The sequence below is a fragment of the Bufo bufo genome, chromosome 7 (genome assembly GCF_905171765.1).
Source record: "Bufo bufo chromosome 7, aBufBuf1.1, whole genome shotgun sequence".
Lineage (NCBI taxonomy): Eukaryota > Metazoa > Chordata > Amphibia > Anura > Bufonidae > Bufo > Bufo bufo.
The window spans coordinates 146,615,252-146,628,943 of NC_053395.1; the positions used below are offsets into that span (position 1 = coordinate 146,615,252).

At 46.4% G+C, this 13,692-nt stretch overlaps 1 protein-coding gene across 4 annotated transcripts in view; it reads right to left on the reverse strand.

The window, feature by feature from the left end:
- The window catches only part of LOC121008393 (uncharacterized protein KIAA2012-like), a 269,189-nt gene that overhangs the window by 35,507 nt on the left and 219,990 nt on the right, over positions 1-13,692 (reverse strand). For 2 of the 4 annotated variants that reach the window (XM_040440895.1, XM_040440892.1), the window contains exons 18-19: positions 13,471-13,605; positions 2,320-2,437 (exon numbers count right to left, since the gene is read on the reverse strand). In XM_040440895.1, the coding sequence (XP_040296829.1) occupies positions 2,320-2,437; positions 13,471-13,605 (253 nt within the window). The remainder of the gene's footprint in view (positions 1-2,319; positions 2,438-13,470; positions 13,606-13,692) is intronic. The other 2 variants (XM_040440894.1, XM_040440896.1) reach the window with 2 other exon arrangements.

The window sequence follows — 13,692 nt, forward strand, 5'->3', positions numbered from 1 at the left end:
TCACCTCGTTTTCGGTTATAGAGCTGCGGACATGCACGGCTAGATCGCCGCTAGCATGTGGACAATATACCGGTCCTATAGGGCTGTGTCCTTTTATTTAGTTACAAAAATGATTTTAGAGATATGTTAATGAGCTTTGTAAGGTGCCCAAGGGGCTGCACTAACCTTCCTGGTGCCCAGCCACGCCCCCCTGTGAAGGAGCTCAGCACCGCCTATGTCCTCCAAATCTCCTTATTCCGTCACAGTTAGATTGCCGTAATGGGCAGTTCCTTCCTTGAGGCTGATGCCAGCACAGGGAAGGAACACTATACCAGCACTGCGCATGCGCGAGCTCGCACATCACGAGATTACGGCAATCTAACTGTGACGAAAGGAGGAGATTCGGAGGACGCAGGCGGTGCTGGGCTCCTTCACAGGGGGGCGTGGCTGGGCACCAGGAAGGTTAGTGCAGCCCCTTGGGCACCTTACAAAGCTCATTTACATATCTCTAAAATCATTTTTTTAACTAAATAAAAGCCCTATAGGACAGGTATATTGCGGACATGTTAGCGACGATCTAGCTGTGCATGTCCGCAGCTCTATAACCGAAAACGAGGTGACAGAATCCCTTTAACCAAATTAGAGCCAAGGTAAAGGTGGGCACATCTGTATTCTACTGTATTTTGTATTAGTTACAGAATGCACAGCAAAAAACTGAAATAAACTGTTTTTATGAACACAGCCTTAGGCCTCATGCACACGACCGTTGTGTGCATCCGTGGCCGTTGTGCCGTTTTCAGTTTTTTCCCGAAAAATCTGAAAATGCACAGTTTTGCAGCCGCATCCGTGATCCGTGTTTCCTGTCCGTCAAAAAAATAGGACCTGTCCTATTTTTTTGACGGACAACGGTTCACGGACCCATTCAAGTCAATGGGTCCGTGAAAGAACACGGATGCACACAAGATTGACATCCGCGTCAGTGATCCGTGGCCGTAGGTTACTTTCATACAGACGGATCCGAAGATCCGTCTGCATAAAAGCTTTTTCAGAGATGAGTTTTCACTTCGTGAAAACTCATATCCGACAGAATATTCTAACATAGAGGCGTTCCCATAGTGATGGGGACGCTTCTAGTTAGAATATACTACGAACTGTGTACATGACTGCCCCCTGCTGCCTGGCAGCACCCGATCTCTTACAGGGGGCTGTGATCCGCACAATTAACCCCTCAGTCAGGAGTTAATATACCATTGGATCAGAGTTTGCTCCAATCCGATGGTATATTTTAACTTGAAGCGTCCCCATCACCATGGGAACGCCTCTATTTTAGAATATACCATCGGATTTGAGTTACATCGTGAAACTCAGATCCGACAGTATATTCTAACACAGAGGCGTTCCCATAGTTATGGGGACGCTTCTAGTTACGGTTGCATGTAAATGCAGCAAAAGAAGGGCAATAACTGCTAATGAACTTCCCCATTCCCAATCACTGCCCACTCTGTTGTCCCACATAAAAGGGCCCTAAGATTGGTTGAGCGATCCAGCCTGGTGAAGTTGTCGGCCCAGGGAAGGTGCTCAGATTAATTTAGATAGGGGCTTCCCCAGTAAAGGACTTCCAGTGATGGAAATTATTCTGAGGCCCCAGCCCCCACTTAGGCCTCTTTCACACTACCGTATGGCTATTCCAGTGTTTTGCGGTCCGTTTTTTTACGGATCCGTTGTTCCGTTTTTTTGTTTCCGTTCCGTTTTTCCGTATGGCATATACAGTATACAGTAATTACATAGAAAAAATTGGGCTGGGCATAATATTTTCAATAGATGGGTCCACAAAAACAGAATGGATACGGAAGACATACGGATGCATTTCCGTATGTGTTCAGTTTTTTTGCGGACCCATTGACTTGAATGGAGCCACGGAATGTGATTTGCGGGCAATAATAGGACATGTTCTATCTTTTAACGGAACGGAAAAACGGAAATAGGAAAACGGAATGCGTACATTCCGTTTTTTTGTGGAACCATTGAAATGAATGGTTCTGTATACGGAACGCAAAAAAACGGAACGCAAAACGGGAAAAAAAAAACGGTAGTGTGAAAGAGGCCTTATACTGAACATGTCCATTTTAATTGCATCATAAACCTTTTTGATTATTTTTTACACACAGGTCATAAATCCCAAATAAGTCAAACAGGGGATTTATCAATAAACCCTTGTGACAAGTGACTGGCTCCAAATGGATTTGTCTTCTGCTGACCCTTGTAGCCCATGAGTAAGCCTGGGGGGGCTAGTTATTTTAGATTGTTTTGAAAGTAAAACTAAAAATGATGACTTGTCACCTGGTAAAGGATGGTGGCCCTCCTTTTTTGTCCGTTGTTCCGTTTCATGTTTTATTTCTATCTGTTGCTCTCCTCGCTCGTTTTCTTTCTCTTGGTCTGATTTATGATAATCTTTCTGCTATAAAGTAAAGAATTAATTAAAATACCTGTAATTGGGCATTATTACAACATACCAGTAAGTGAATGCTTTACATGTATTTAAGTACAGTGGCCCCTCAAGATACAATGGCCTGGGGATTAGAGATGAGCGAATTTCATATTTTCAAATTCGTTCACACTTCGTTTGGTGGTAAAAGCAGAATTGCGTTATGGATTCCGTTACCACGGACTATAACGCAATTCTATGACGGATTGCATAACGGAATGCCTTTAGAGGCATTCCGTTATTCATTCCATCATAATAGAAGACTATGGGCTGCAAAATGGATCCATTCCGTTTCTGTTATGTCCTCTCCTGCAAAATGGAAACGGGACGGATCCGTTATGCAGGCCATAGACTTCTATTATGATGGAATGTCTCTACATCTCTACTGGGGATACAACATTTTCAGCATATCATTTTTTTATTTTTTTAGGTTTTTCAGTACAGATAAACGCATATAAGCATTCACTTAAGATGTCATCTAGACAAAGCTGACATCCTTAAAGTTTGTGCATTATTTTCATGAGTAGTAAACAAGGCTAAAGCATTAGTCGTGTCTTGACCAAGCCACTCACCAAAACCTCCTCCAGTCATGTTTCAAAGAGGACCTGGATGATTACAAAGCAGTCGATGGTATACTGGACGTATAATGAGATGCGCACCACAACTCCCATCTTTTTAATGCCCGGGAGCTTTCCTGATATGAACCTGCATATATACATTCATGTTGCATACACTGCGTGCAGAATTATTAGGCAAATGAGTATTTTGACCACATCATCCTCTTTATGCATGTTGTCTTACTCCAAGCTGTATAGGCTCGAAAGCCTACTACCAATTAAGCATATTAGGTGATGTGCATCTCTGTAATGAGAAGGGGTGTGGTCTAATGACATCAACACCCTATATTAGGTGTGCATAATTATTAGGCAACTTCCTTTCCTTTGGGAAAATGGGTCAAAAGAAGGACTTGACAGGCTCAGAAAAGTCAAAAATAGTGAGATATCTTGCAGAGGGATGCAGCACTCTTAAAATTGCAAAGCTTCTGAAGCGTGATCATCGAACAATCAAGCGTTTCATTCAAAATAGTCAACAGGGTCGCAAGAAGCGTGTGGAAAAACCAAGGCGCAAAATAACTGCCCATGAACGGAGAAAAGTCACGCGTGCAGCTGCCAAGATGCCACTTGCCACCAGTTTGGCCATATTTCAGAGCTGCAACATCACTGGAATGCCCAAAAGCACAAGGTGTGCAATACTCAGAGACATGGCCAAGGTAAGAAAGGCTGAAAGACGACCACCACTGAACAAGACACACAAGCTGAAACGTCAAGACTGGGCCAAGAAATATCTCAAGACTGATTTTTCTAAGGTTTTATGGACTGATGAAATGAGAGTGAGTCTTGATGGGCCAGATGGATGGGCCCGTGGCTGGATTGGTAAAGGGCAGAGAGCTCCAGTCCGACTCAGACGCCAGCAAGGTGGAGGTGGAGTACTGGTTTGGGCTGGTATCATCAAAGATTAGCTTGTGGGGCCTTTTCGGGTTGAGGATGGAGTCAAGCTCAACTCCAGTCCTATTGCCAGTTTCTGGAAGACACCTTCTTCAAGCAGTGGTACAGGAAGAAGTCTGCATCCTTCAAGAAAAACATGATTTTCATGCAGGACAATGCTCCATCACACGCGTCCAAGTACTCCACAGCGTGGCTGGCAAGAAAGGGTATAAAAGAAGAAAATCTAATGACATGGCCTCCTTGTTCACCTGATCTGAACCCCATTGTGAACCTGTGGTCCATCATCAAATGTGAGATTTACAAGGAGGGAAAACAGTACACCTCTCTGAACAGTGTCTGGGAGGCTGTGGTTGCTGCTGCACGCAATGTTGATGGTGAACAGATCAAAACACTGACAGAATCCATGGATGGCAGGCTTTTGAGTGTCCTTGCAAAGAAAGGTGGCTATATTGGTCACTGATTTGTTTTTGTTTTGTTTTTGAATGTCAGAAATGTATATTTGTGAATGTTGAGATGTTATATTGGTTTCACTGGTAAAAATAAATAATTGAAATGGGTATATATTTGTTTTTTGTTAAGTTGCCTAATAATTATGCACAGTAATAGTCACCTGCACACACAGATATCCCCCTAAAATAGCTAAAACTAAAAACAAACTAAAAACTACTTCCAAAAATATTCAGCTTTGATATTAATGAGTTTTTTGGGTTCATTGAGAACATGGTTGTTGTTCAATAATAAAATTAATCCTCAAAAATACAACTTGCCTAATAATTCTGCACTCCCTGTATATTGGTTAACTAGGGCTATTAATGCCAAAATATTTGGGGTGATAGGTAGTTTCCCAGCATATAATGGTCTTTCCTCGGCCATCGTAAGCGGAAACTAGACTCAACATACAATGTCTCATTCAGATCCAACCAATCAACATGGCCATTTCACTGGTAAAAATCAATACTGTTTGACCAGTAGCTTCTCTTTACAGTATAGTGCGGTACTACATCTCCTGTACTGCCCTCTGTACCAGGATGAACGGCTCCTTTAGACATCAGGTGAGGACAGCTCTATTTTAGCTTTCTGGTACATTGTGTGCCATATAGGACCCTGAAGAAGCTCCTGTCCTCATCATAGACAGTGATTTACAGCTTCCAGCTGATATATGTAAGGACTTGCTTTATCTGCCTTAGTTATCTGCTTATTTTCTTAAATTTTCACTTTCCCTTATCTTGACATGACATTTTTTCGGCTTTGGAACCAATTACTAGTTTTCTATAGATTTATGGACTCATGTTACAATGGTTTCAACATATCATGGTCATCCAGGAGCCAATTAAAGCGGATGTGCCAAGATTATAAGTAGAGATGAGCAAATCAAAGTTGACGAAGTGGAATTCAATCCGAATTTCAGAAAAAATTCGATTCGCACCGAATCCCAATTTCCTCATGCTTCGTGGTAACAGATCACATTTTCTCCTAAAATGGCTGCTGCTTGTGTTAGGACATGGAGCAAGAAACTCTGGGAACGAGGGATCACCCACAATGCCATGCATGCAGCCAATCAGCAGCCAGCCCTATGATGTCACTGCCCTATAAATAGCCTCAGCCATCTTGGATTCAGCCATTTTCCAGTGTACTTAGTGCAGGGAGAGATGTCAGCAAGCGCTAGGGACAGTTCTAGGAAAGACTTTAAAACTTTTTGCTGCATAGAAGTTCAGGGAAAGGATAGGGAGGAATTATTCCACAGTACTGAAGCAGAACAGGGTTCAGTATGGGAAGTTACAGCCTGGGTAATAGGAACAATCCTATTACACCTTGCTGCAATGACTGCGGATCCAAATTGCCATTATACAGCTCTGTAATTCCAGCAAACCGTTCTTGTTATTAGGGTGCAAGTGCTGTTTGATACAGTCATTAACAGGGTTTATTACAAGGAAACATTTCTAAGTTTTCTTTGCCCTTGTGCGATGCAGTTATATGTTCTAAATAATTTTTTGGCTTGTATTAGTAGGAAAAAAAAGGACTTGTTAGCTGTTGTGTGGTGAAGTGAAACTAATTACAGCCCTTTTTGGTGTGTATTAGTGGCAAAAAAATATATATTTGCTCTTCAGTGGTGTAGTTATGTGTTCTAAAGCCTCTTTTGGCATTTATTAATGGCAAAAAAAAAAATATTTGCTGTTCAGCGGTGCAATTATATGTTCTAAATCCCTTTTTGGCGTGTATTAGTGGCACAAAAATATATATTATTTGCCTTCAGCGGTGCAGTTATATGTTCTAAAGCCCTTTTTGGCGTGTAATAGTGAAAAAAGAGGCTTATTAGCTGTTGTGTGGTGAAGTGAGAAAATTACTGACTTTTTTGGGGTGTTTTAATTTCCTTTTTATTTATTTATTTGATCTAACAGTATGTCAGACAGAGAAGTGCCAGGCCCTGCACAGGGGAGGGGCAGAGGCCTTAATGTTTCTGGCACAGGCACAGGTCGCAGCAGAGTAAGAGGGCGTGGCAGCAGGAGTTGCAGCAAGAGGCCTGAGCCCCCAGTGTCATCTAGTGGTCGTGTCTTGATCAGCAACCCAGAGGTTCTTGAATGGTTGACTTGGTCATCCATTTCGTCCCAAGTGACATCAGACACCCCCAGCCAAGAGTCGGTGGGTTCGTCAGACACAACCCTTAGTTGGCATGGCCCGGGAGCACGCCCTGTGCCCTCATCTGTCCTCAACCTGCCTCTGTCCTTTTCTGTTCCCTCAGCCAGAGAAGTATTATATGCTGTGGGCTCAGCTCCACTATACAGCGAGGACGAGCAACTAGAGGACAGTCAGCAGTTACTGGCCAGCCAAGATGCGGAGGAGACATCCACCGCTTCCTCCGGGAGGCGGGAAAGTAGTGATGAGGAGTGTGGCGTGGGAGCTGGTGTTGCGATCAGTCAGGCTCCTGACCCAGAGACCATTGAAGAGGACATCAGTGATGTGCAGACAGTACTCGATGATGATGTAGCTGTGGTGGACTCTGCACCTTTCAGAGAACTGATGGCTTGTGCCGAGCCGAGGTGGAGAGTCCCAAGCTGTCATTTCTTTGCCAAAAAGGCAGTACCAGCCCTGCTCATGTAGAACAGAAGGTGGGCCAGTCCTTGAGCCTGTCGGTGTCTGCCAAAGTGCATGGCAGCGCCGATGTGTGGAGCTGTAACTACGGTCACGGACAATACATGTCCCTTACGGCCCACTGGATAAATGTGGTTCCTGCACAGCCACACCAGAAACTTGGCCAGGTGACACTTCCGCCACTACGTTCTCACGCTGTTGGGCCTGCGACAATGTCCGCATCTGCCTCCTCATTCTCCACCATGTCCTCAGCCTCCACTGCAGAGACAATTGACAGTACCCCTCCAGTATACCACATGTGCAGGGCAATACGGTGTCATGCTGTTCTGCAACTCGTTTGCCTGGGCGAACAAAGTCACACAGGGGAGGAACTGCTCCGTGTCCATCATCAAGAAATCGAATCCTGGCTTTCTCTGCGACAACTCAAAATCGGAACCATGGTGACCTGACCGACAACGGGAAGAACATGGTGTCGGCGCTGCGTCAAGAAGGTCTGAGCCATGCGCCCTGCATGGCACATGTGTTCAGTCTGGATGTCAAGCGGTTCTTGAAGTCTTCTGCCCATCTGCAAGACATCATAAAAATGGCCAGGAAACTTTGAATGCACTTCAGCCACTCGTACACTACAAAGCACACCCTCCTTGAGCTGCAGCAGCAGAACGGCATCCCCCAACATAGGCTGATATGCAACATTTCCACCCGTTGGAATTCCAACCTTCATATGTTGGACCGACTATACGAACAGAGAAAGGCCATAAACGATTTCTTGATGTTCTAAGCGGACAGGAGTGTTTAACTTCGATGTCAGCCAGTGGCAGCTCATGCGTGACACCTGCCGTTTGCACAGGCCCTTTGAGGAGGCCAGGTTATTTGTTAGTCTCCAGGACTACGGGATGAACAACGTCATTCCACTGCTTCATGTCCTGGTACAGATGCTGGTAAATCTGGCTGGTCAGGGGAATGGAGACGTGGCTCCTAGATCTCACAACCACATGAGCCCTGTGGGGGCTGAACTGGAGGAGGAGGAGGACATTGGAGCACAAGCAATGTGTAGCGAAATGGGTGTTTTTTATACACAGGTGACATGAGAGCAGGAGCAGCCAGAGGAGCTACAGGGCAATGAGGAAGATGAGGCAGAGGACCCAGACACACCGTGGCAGTATGCAGTGGAGATGGAGGGATGCAGGCAGGGAGTCCCTCTGAGTCACTTGCACAAATGGCCCGATGCATGCTCACTTGCTTGCGTAGTTACAGCCGAATTGTCAGCATTTGGCAGAAGAATGACTTCTGGCTCTCCACCTTGTTGGACCCTCGTTACCGGTCCAAAATGGGTGCCTTTTTTACACCTGCTGAGAGGGAGGACAAACTGAACTACTATAAAGACATCCTATGTAGTCAGTTGGCCGCTGCCTATCTGCGTCATCATCCATCCTCTCGCAGGTCTGACCGGGGGGGGGTCCTCTGCTCTCATGTTCCTCTGCCATGGCTGCTGTGCCAGTTCCAGCTCCATCAGCAGCAACTTGAGTCTAGAGTAGCTGATGAGCAGCTTTCTTCACCCTCCTAGTGAATAAACTACTCACCAGCAGCAGCTAGACCTGGAGCAGGTTCTGAACCAGCAGGTGGTGGCATACTTGGACAGCACCCTGCCACTCCACATAGAAGATTTTCTGGAATACTGGGCAGCCAAACTGGATTTGTGGCCGCAACTGGCAGAGTTTGCCCTGTGGCCTCCTCCTGATGCTGCTGCCACCTCCAGACTCTTTCATTGGGCCACTCTGTGGTCTACTCATGCTGCTCCCACCTCACCACTATGTCATAGGGTCACTCTGTGGACTTCTCATGCTGTTCCCACCCTCCCTACTTCATGACTGGGCCACTATTTTGCCTTTTGGCCTGGCTGACATCATAATTTATTTGACCCTTCTTCTGATCTGTCAAAGGAAGGAAAAATGAGACACACAACGGATCCTGTCTGTGTAACAGCTGTAAGGCGTGCATGACATGGTCCCTATTTTGCATCAGAATTGGCTTATGATTTGGTGGCCAAAAGCAGGAGTGGGTACAAAACACAGAAGACCTGCAAATATTCCATTCACGTGTCATCTCTGTTTTGGATCCACTCCTGTTTTTTATGGCTTGAGCAATACTGATGGATTACTGACCAAATGCTGACCGAGTGAAGGCGGATGCTCCACAGACAGGATCTGTTTTTTGGGGGTTATTGTTCTGACGGATCAGAGGAAGGGCAAAATAATCATTGATGCCAACGGAAACTTACTGCTGACACCCACTCCACTCTGTCGAGGGGGCTCTACTTGTATAAGCGTTTAATAGAACAGGTTCTGTAGAAACTATGTGGAATCAGTGTATTGGTGTAAAAGGAGTGGGCTCTTTCACACTATAGTAGGATCTTGGGCCTCTGCACGGTACTTTATACCTGGTGCTAACATTGACCTGTAAGGCTGAGTTATTTGGTCAGTTTTGGCCTCATAACTGCCCAAATAAGTGAAGTGTGCAGTGATTCTAAGAGCGACGCCTGTCATCTACATGTCATACTGACTCACAGTAGTTTCACAGCAGACTCCCTATGCATGTTACTGCAAGGCACAGTGTTCTAAACCACTATAAAGGCTCTTTGCAGCCAGGAAATAGCCGTTTTTTTATGCGATTCGCCGAGAATAAAAATTCGGGGAAACGGCCGAATCAAATTTTTGAGAAATTCGCTCATCTCTAATAAGTTATCTTCTATCCAAAGGATAGGGTATAGCTAGCTAATCTCTGGGGTTCTGACAACTGGGACCCCAATGATTTCAAGAACGGGGATCTCAATAGAGGAAGGGTGGTCCAAATAAGGGTCGTCAATCTCTGGCTCCCATAGAAAATGAATGGAGTGGCAGAACACATGCCCAACCTGTCGCTCCATCATGAGGAAAACGAGATCCCCATTCTAGGAATCTTTTGTGGTCCCAGCGATCAGCTACTTATCCACAATCCTGTAAATAGGGGATAACATAAACTTTGCACAACCCCTTTAATATTGTAACTTGAGGGGTCACTGTACAGTACACCTTTACTAATCTCTGCTATTTTTCTACAATGTATTATTCTAAATTCCAGGCTGTTCACCTGGAAACAAAAATCCGAGCATTGTGCCGAGTTTCAAATCCACAGTACACTCATTCTTGTGCAGAATAGTTGTGGATTTTCACTGTGGATTCCACCTTTTGCAATGTGTTGCATTCCAGTAGGCTGAGATACATGCTGAATCTGCAGCAAACCATTGCAAAGAGCGAAATTCAAGATGAAAATCTTCAAGAATGAACATGCCCTGATGAGGGGTGGCCTAGGAACTTAAAGTGGCCCTGGAAAAACAACTAAAAGTGGCCCCATGTTGTAGGCAGGTCCAAGCTAACAGAAGGGCAATACAATTAGACAGGTCCAGCAACACCATATACTGCCCTAGCAGAACCAAATACGACCATGCAGCGCAAAACTCCTCCCCAGAAGCCATACTTCTGTGGTGACCAGTGCCAGGTGCCACTTTCTGTCCTCCTCTAGTGGCCTCAGGATGCCAATACATCTGAATTCTGGAGTCTGGAGGACACCTGTGGCCTCAGAGAGTGTCCGATAATTACTTACCTGGCTGGTGACGGAGTGAGGCCCAGGTGGTCCTCTGGGCATCAGCCCACCAGGAAGTTTCCCTGCAGAGTCTATGGCCAATCTGCCCCTAATTTTTATAATCCCACCGACTTGCACTTTGTTGTAAATTGTTGTTGATTTTCAATGCAGAATCCACACTGCAGATCCGCAGCAAATATGCCACATCTGGACCTACCTTAAGGCCTCATGCACACGACCGTATTTTTTCACGGTCCGCAAAACGGGGTTCCGTTGGTCCGTGATCCGTGACCGTTTTTTCGTCCGTGGGTCTTCCTTGATTTTTGGAGGATCCACGGACATGAAAAAAAAGTTGTTTTGGTGTCCGCCTGGCCATGCGGAGTCAAACGGATCCGTCCTGAATTACAATGCAAGTCAATGGGGATGGATCCGTTTGACGTTGACACAATATGGTGCAATTGCAAACGGATCCGTCCCCCATTGACTTTCAATGTAAAGTCAGGAGCTAATATAACATAGGATCGGAGTTTTTTCCAATCCGATGGTATATTTTAACTTGAAGTGTCCCCATCACCATGGGAACGCCTCTATGTTAGAATATACCATCGGATTTGAGTTACATCGTGAAACTCAGATCCGACAGTATATTCTAACACAGAGGCGTTCCCATAGTGATGGGGACGCTTCTAGTTAGAATATACTACGAATTGTGTACATGACTGCCCCCTGCTGCCTGGCAGCACCCGATCTTTTACAGGTGGCTGTGATCAGCACAATTAACCCTTCAAGTGCCACACCTGAAGGGGTTAATTGTGCGTATCATAGCCCCCTGTAAGAGATCAGGGGCTGCCAGGCAGTAGGGGGAAGACCCCCCTCCCTCCCCAGTTTGAATATAATTGGTGGCCAGTGTGCGGCCCCCCCTCTATTGTAATATCATTGGTGGCCAGCGTGCGGCCTCCGTCGCCCCCCCCCTCCCTCCCTTTATTGTAATATCATTGGTGGCCAGTGTGCGGCCTCCGTCGGCCCCCCTTCCCTCCCTTTATTGTAATATCATTGGTGGCCAGCGTGCGGCCTCCGTCGGCCCCCCCTCCCTCCCTTTATTGTAATATCATTGGTGGCCAGCGTGCGGCCTCCGTCGGCCCCCCCTTCCTTCCCTTTATTGTAATATCATTGGTGGCCAGCGTGCGCCCCCCCCCCTCTATTGTAATATCATTGGTGGCCAGTGTGCGGCCTCCCCTCCCCCCCCCCCCCCCGCCCGATCATTGGTGGCAGCGGAGAGTTCCGATCGGAGTCCCAGTTTAAACGCTGGGGCTCCGATCGGTAACCATGGCAACCAGGACGCTACTGCAGGCCTGGTTGCCATGGTTACTTAGCAATATTACAATATTAAAAGCATCATACTTACCTGCTGTGCTGTCTGTGACCGGCCGGGAGCTCCTCCTACTGGTAAGTGACAGGTCTGTGCGGCGCATTGCTTAATGATCTGTCACTTACCAGTAGGAGGAGCTCCCGGCCGATCACAGACAGCGCAGCAGGTAAGTATGATGCTTCTAATATTGTAATATTGCTAAGTAACCATGGCAACCAGGCCTGCAGTAGCGTCCTGGTTGCCATGGTTACCGATCGGAGCCCCAGCGTTTAAACTGGGACTCCGATTGGAACTCTCCGCTGCCACCAATGATCGGGGGGGGGGAGGGGAGGCCGCACACTGGCCGCCAATGATATTACAATAGAGGGGGGGCGCACGCTGGCCACCAATGATATTACAATAGAGGGGGGGCCGCACACTGGCCACCAATGATATTACAATAAAGGGAGGGGGGGGCGACGGAGGCCGCACACTGGCCACCAATGATATTACAATAAAGGGAGGGAGGGGGGGGCGACGGAGGGCGCACACTGGCCACCAATGATATTACAATAGAGGGAGGGGGGGCCGACGGAGGCCGCACACTGGCCACTAATGATATTCAAACTGGGGAGGGAGGGGGGTCTGCCCCTGCTGCCTGGCAGCCCCTGATCTCTTATAGGGGGCTATGATATGCACAATTAACCCCTCAGGTGCAGCACCTGAGGGGTTAATTGTGCGGATCACAGCCCCCTGTAAGAGATCGGGTGCTGCCAGGCAGCAGGGGGCAGTCATGTACACAGTTCGTAGTATATTCTAACTAGAAGCGTCCCCATCACTATGGGAACGCCTCTGTGTTAGAATATACTGTCGGATATGAGTTTTCACAAAGTGAAAACTCATCTCTGAAAAAGCTTTTATGCAGACGGATCTTCGGATCCGTCTGTATGAAAGTAACCTACGGCCACGGATGCGGATGCCAATCTTGTGTGCATCAGTGTTCTTTCACGGACCCATTGACTTGAATGGGTCCGTGAACCGTTGTCCGACAAAAAAAATAGGACAGGTCATATTTTTTTGACGGACAGAAAACACGGATCACGGATGCGGCTGCAAAACGGTGCATTTTCCGATTTTTCCACGGACCCATTGAAAGTCAATGGGTCCGCGAAAAAAAACTGAAAACGGCACAATGGCCACGGATGCACACAACGGTCATGTGCATGAGGCCTAACACAGACTATTATCTAACCAGAACCGATCAGGGTTGAATTTCTACCCGTAGCCATAACAATATACAGTGATTGCACATAGAGTCACAGTGAAATGCTGGACATCCCTCTCGAATATTGCATAAGTACAGCACTGAGCACATCCAAGGTAAGACATAAAGCTGTTTACGGTGTTCTCAGGACAATGATAGTACTATAAATCGAGCCACATACTGTAAGGACACTGTGTCTCTTGTTATTTAGCTTGTCAGTGTATGCGTATGAAGAAGACCCCTGCTCTAATACCAGTATGGTCGAATCCAGCTGCTCCTTGTCTGATGTGCTCCTGCTAGAAGCCTCTGCTTGTATCTGATAAGAAAGGAGTGCAGTAGAGCAAATTAGTGTATTTTTGTGTCAATCACTGAGTTGTTGAATGAAACAATTTTTTATGGTTTA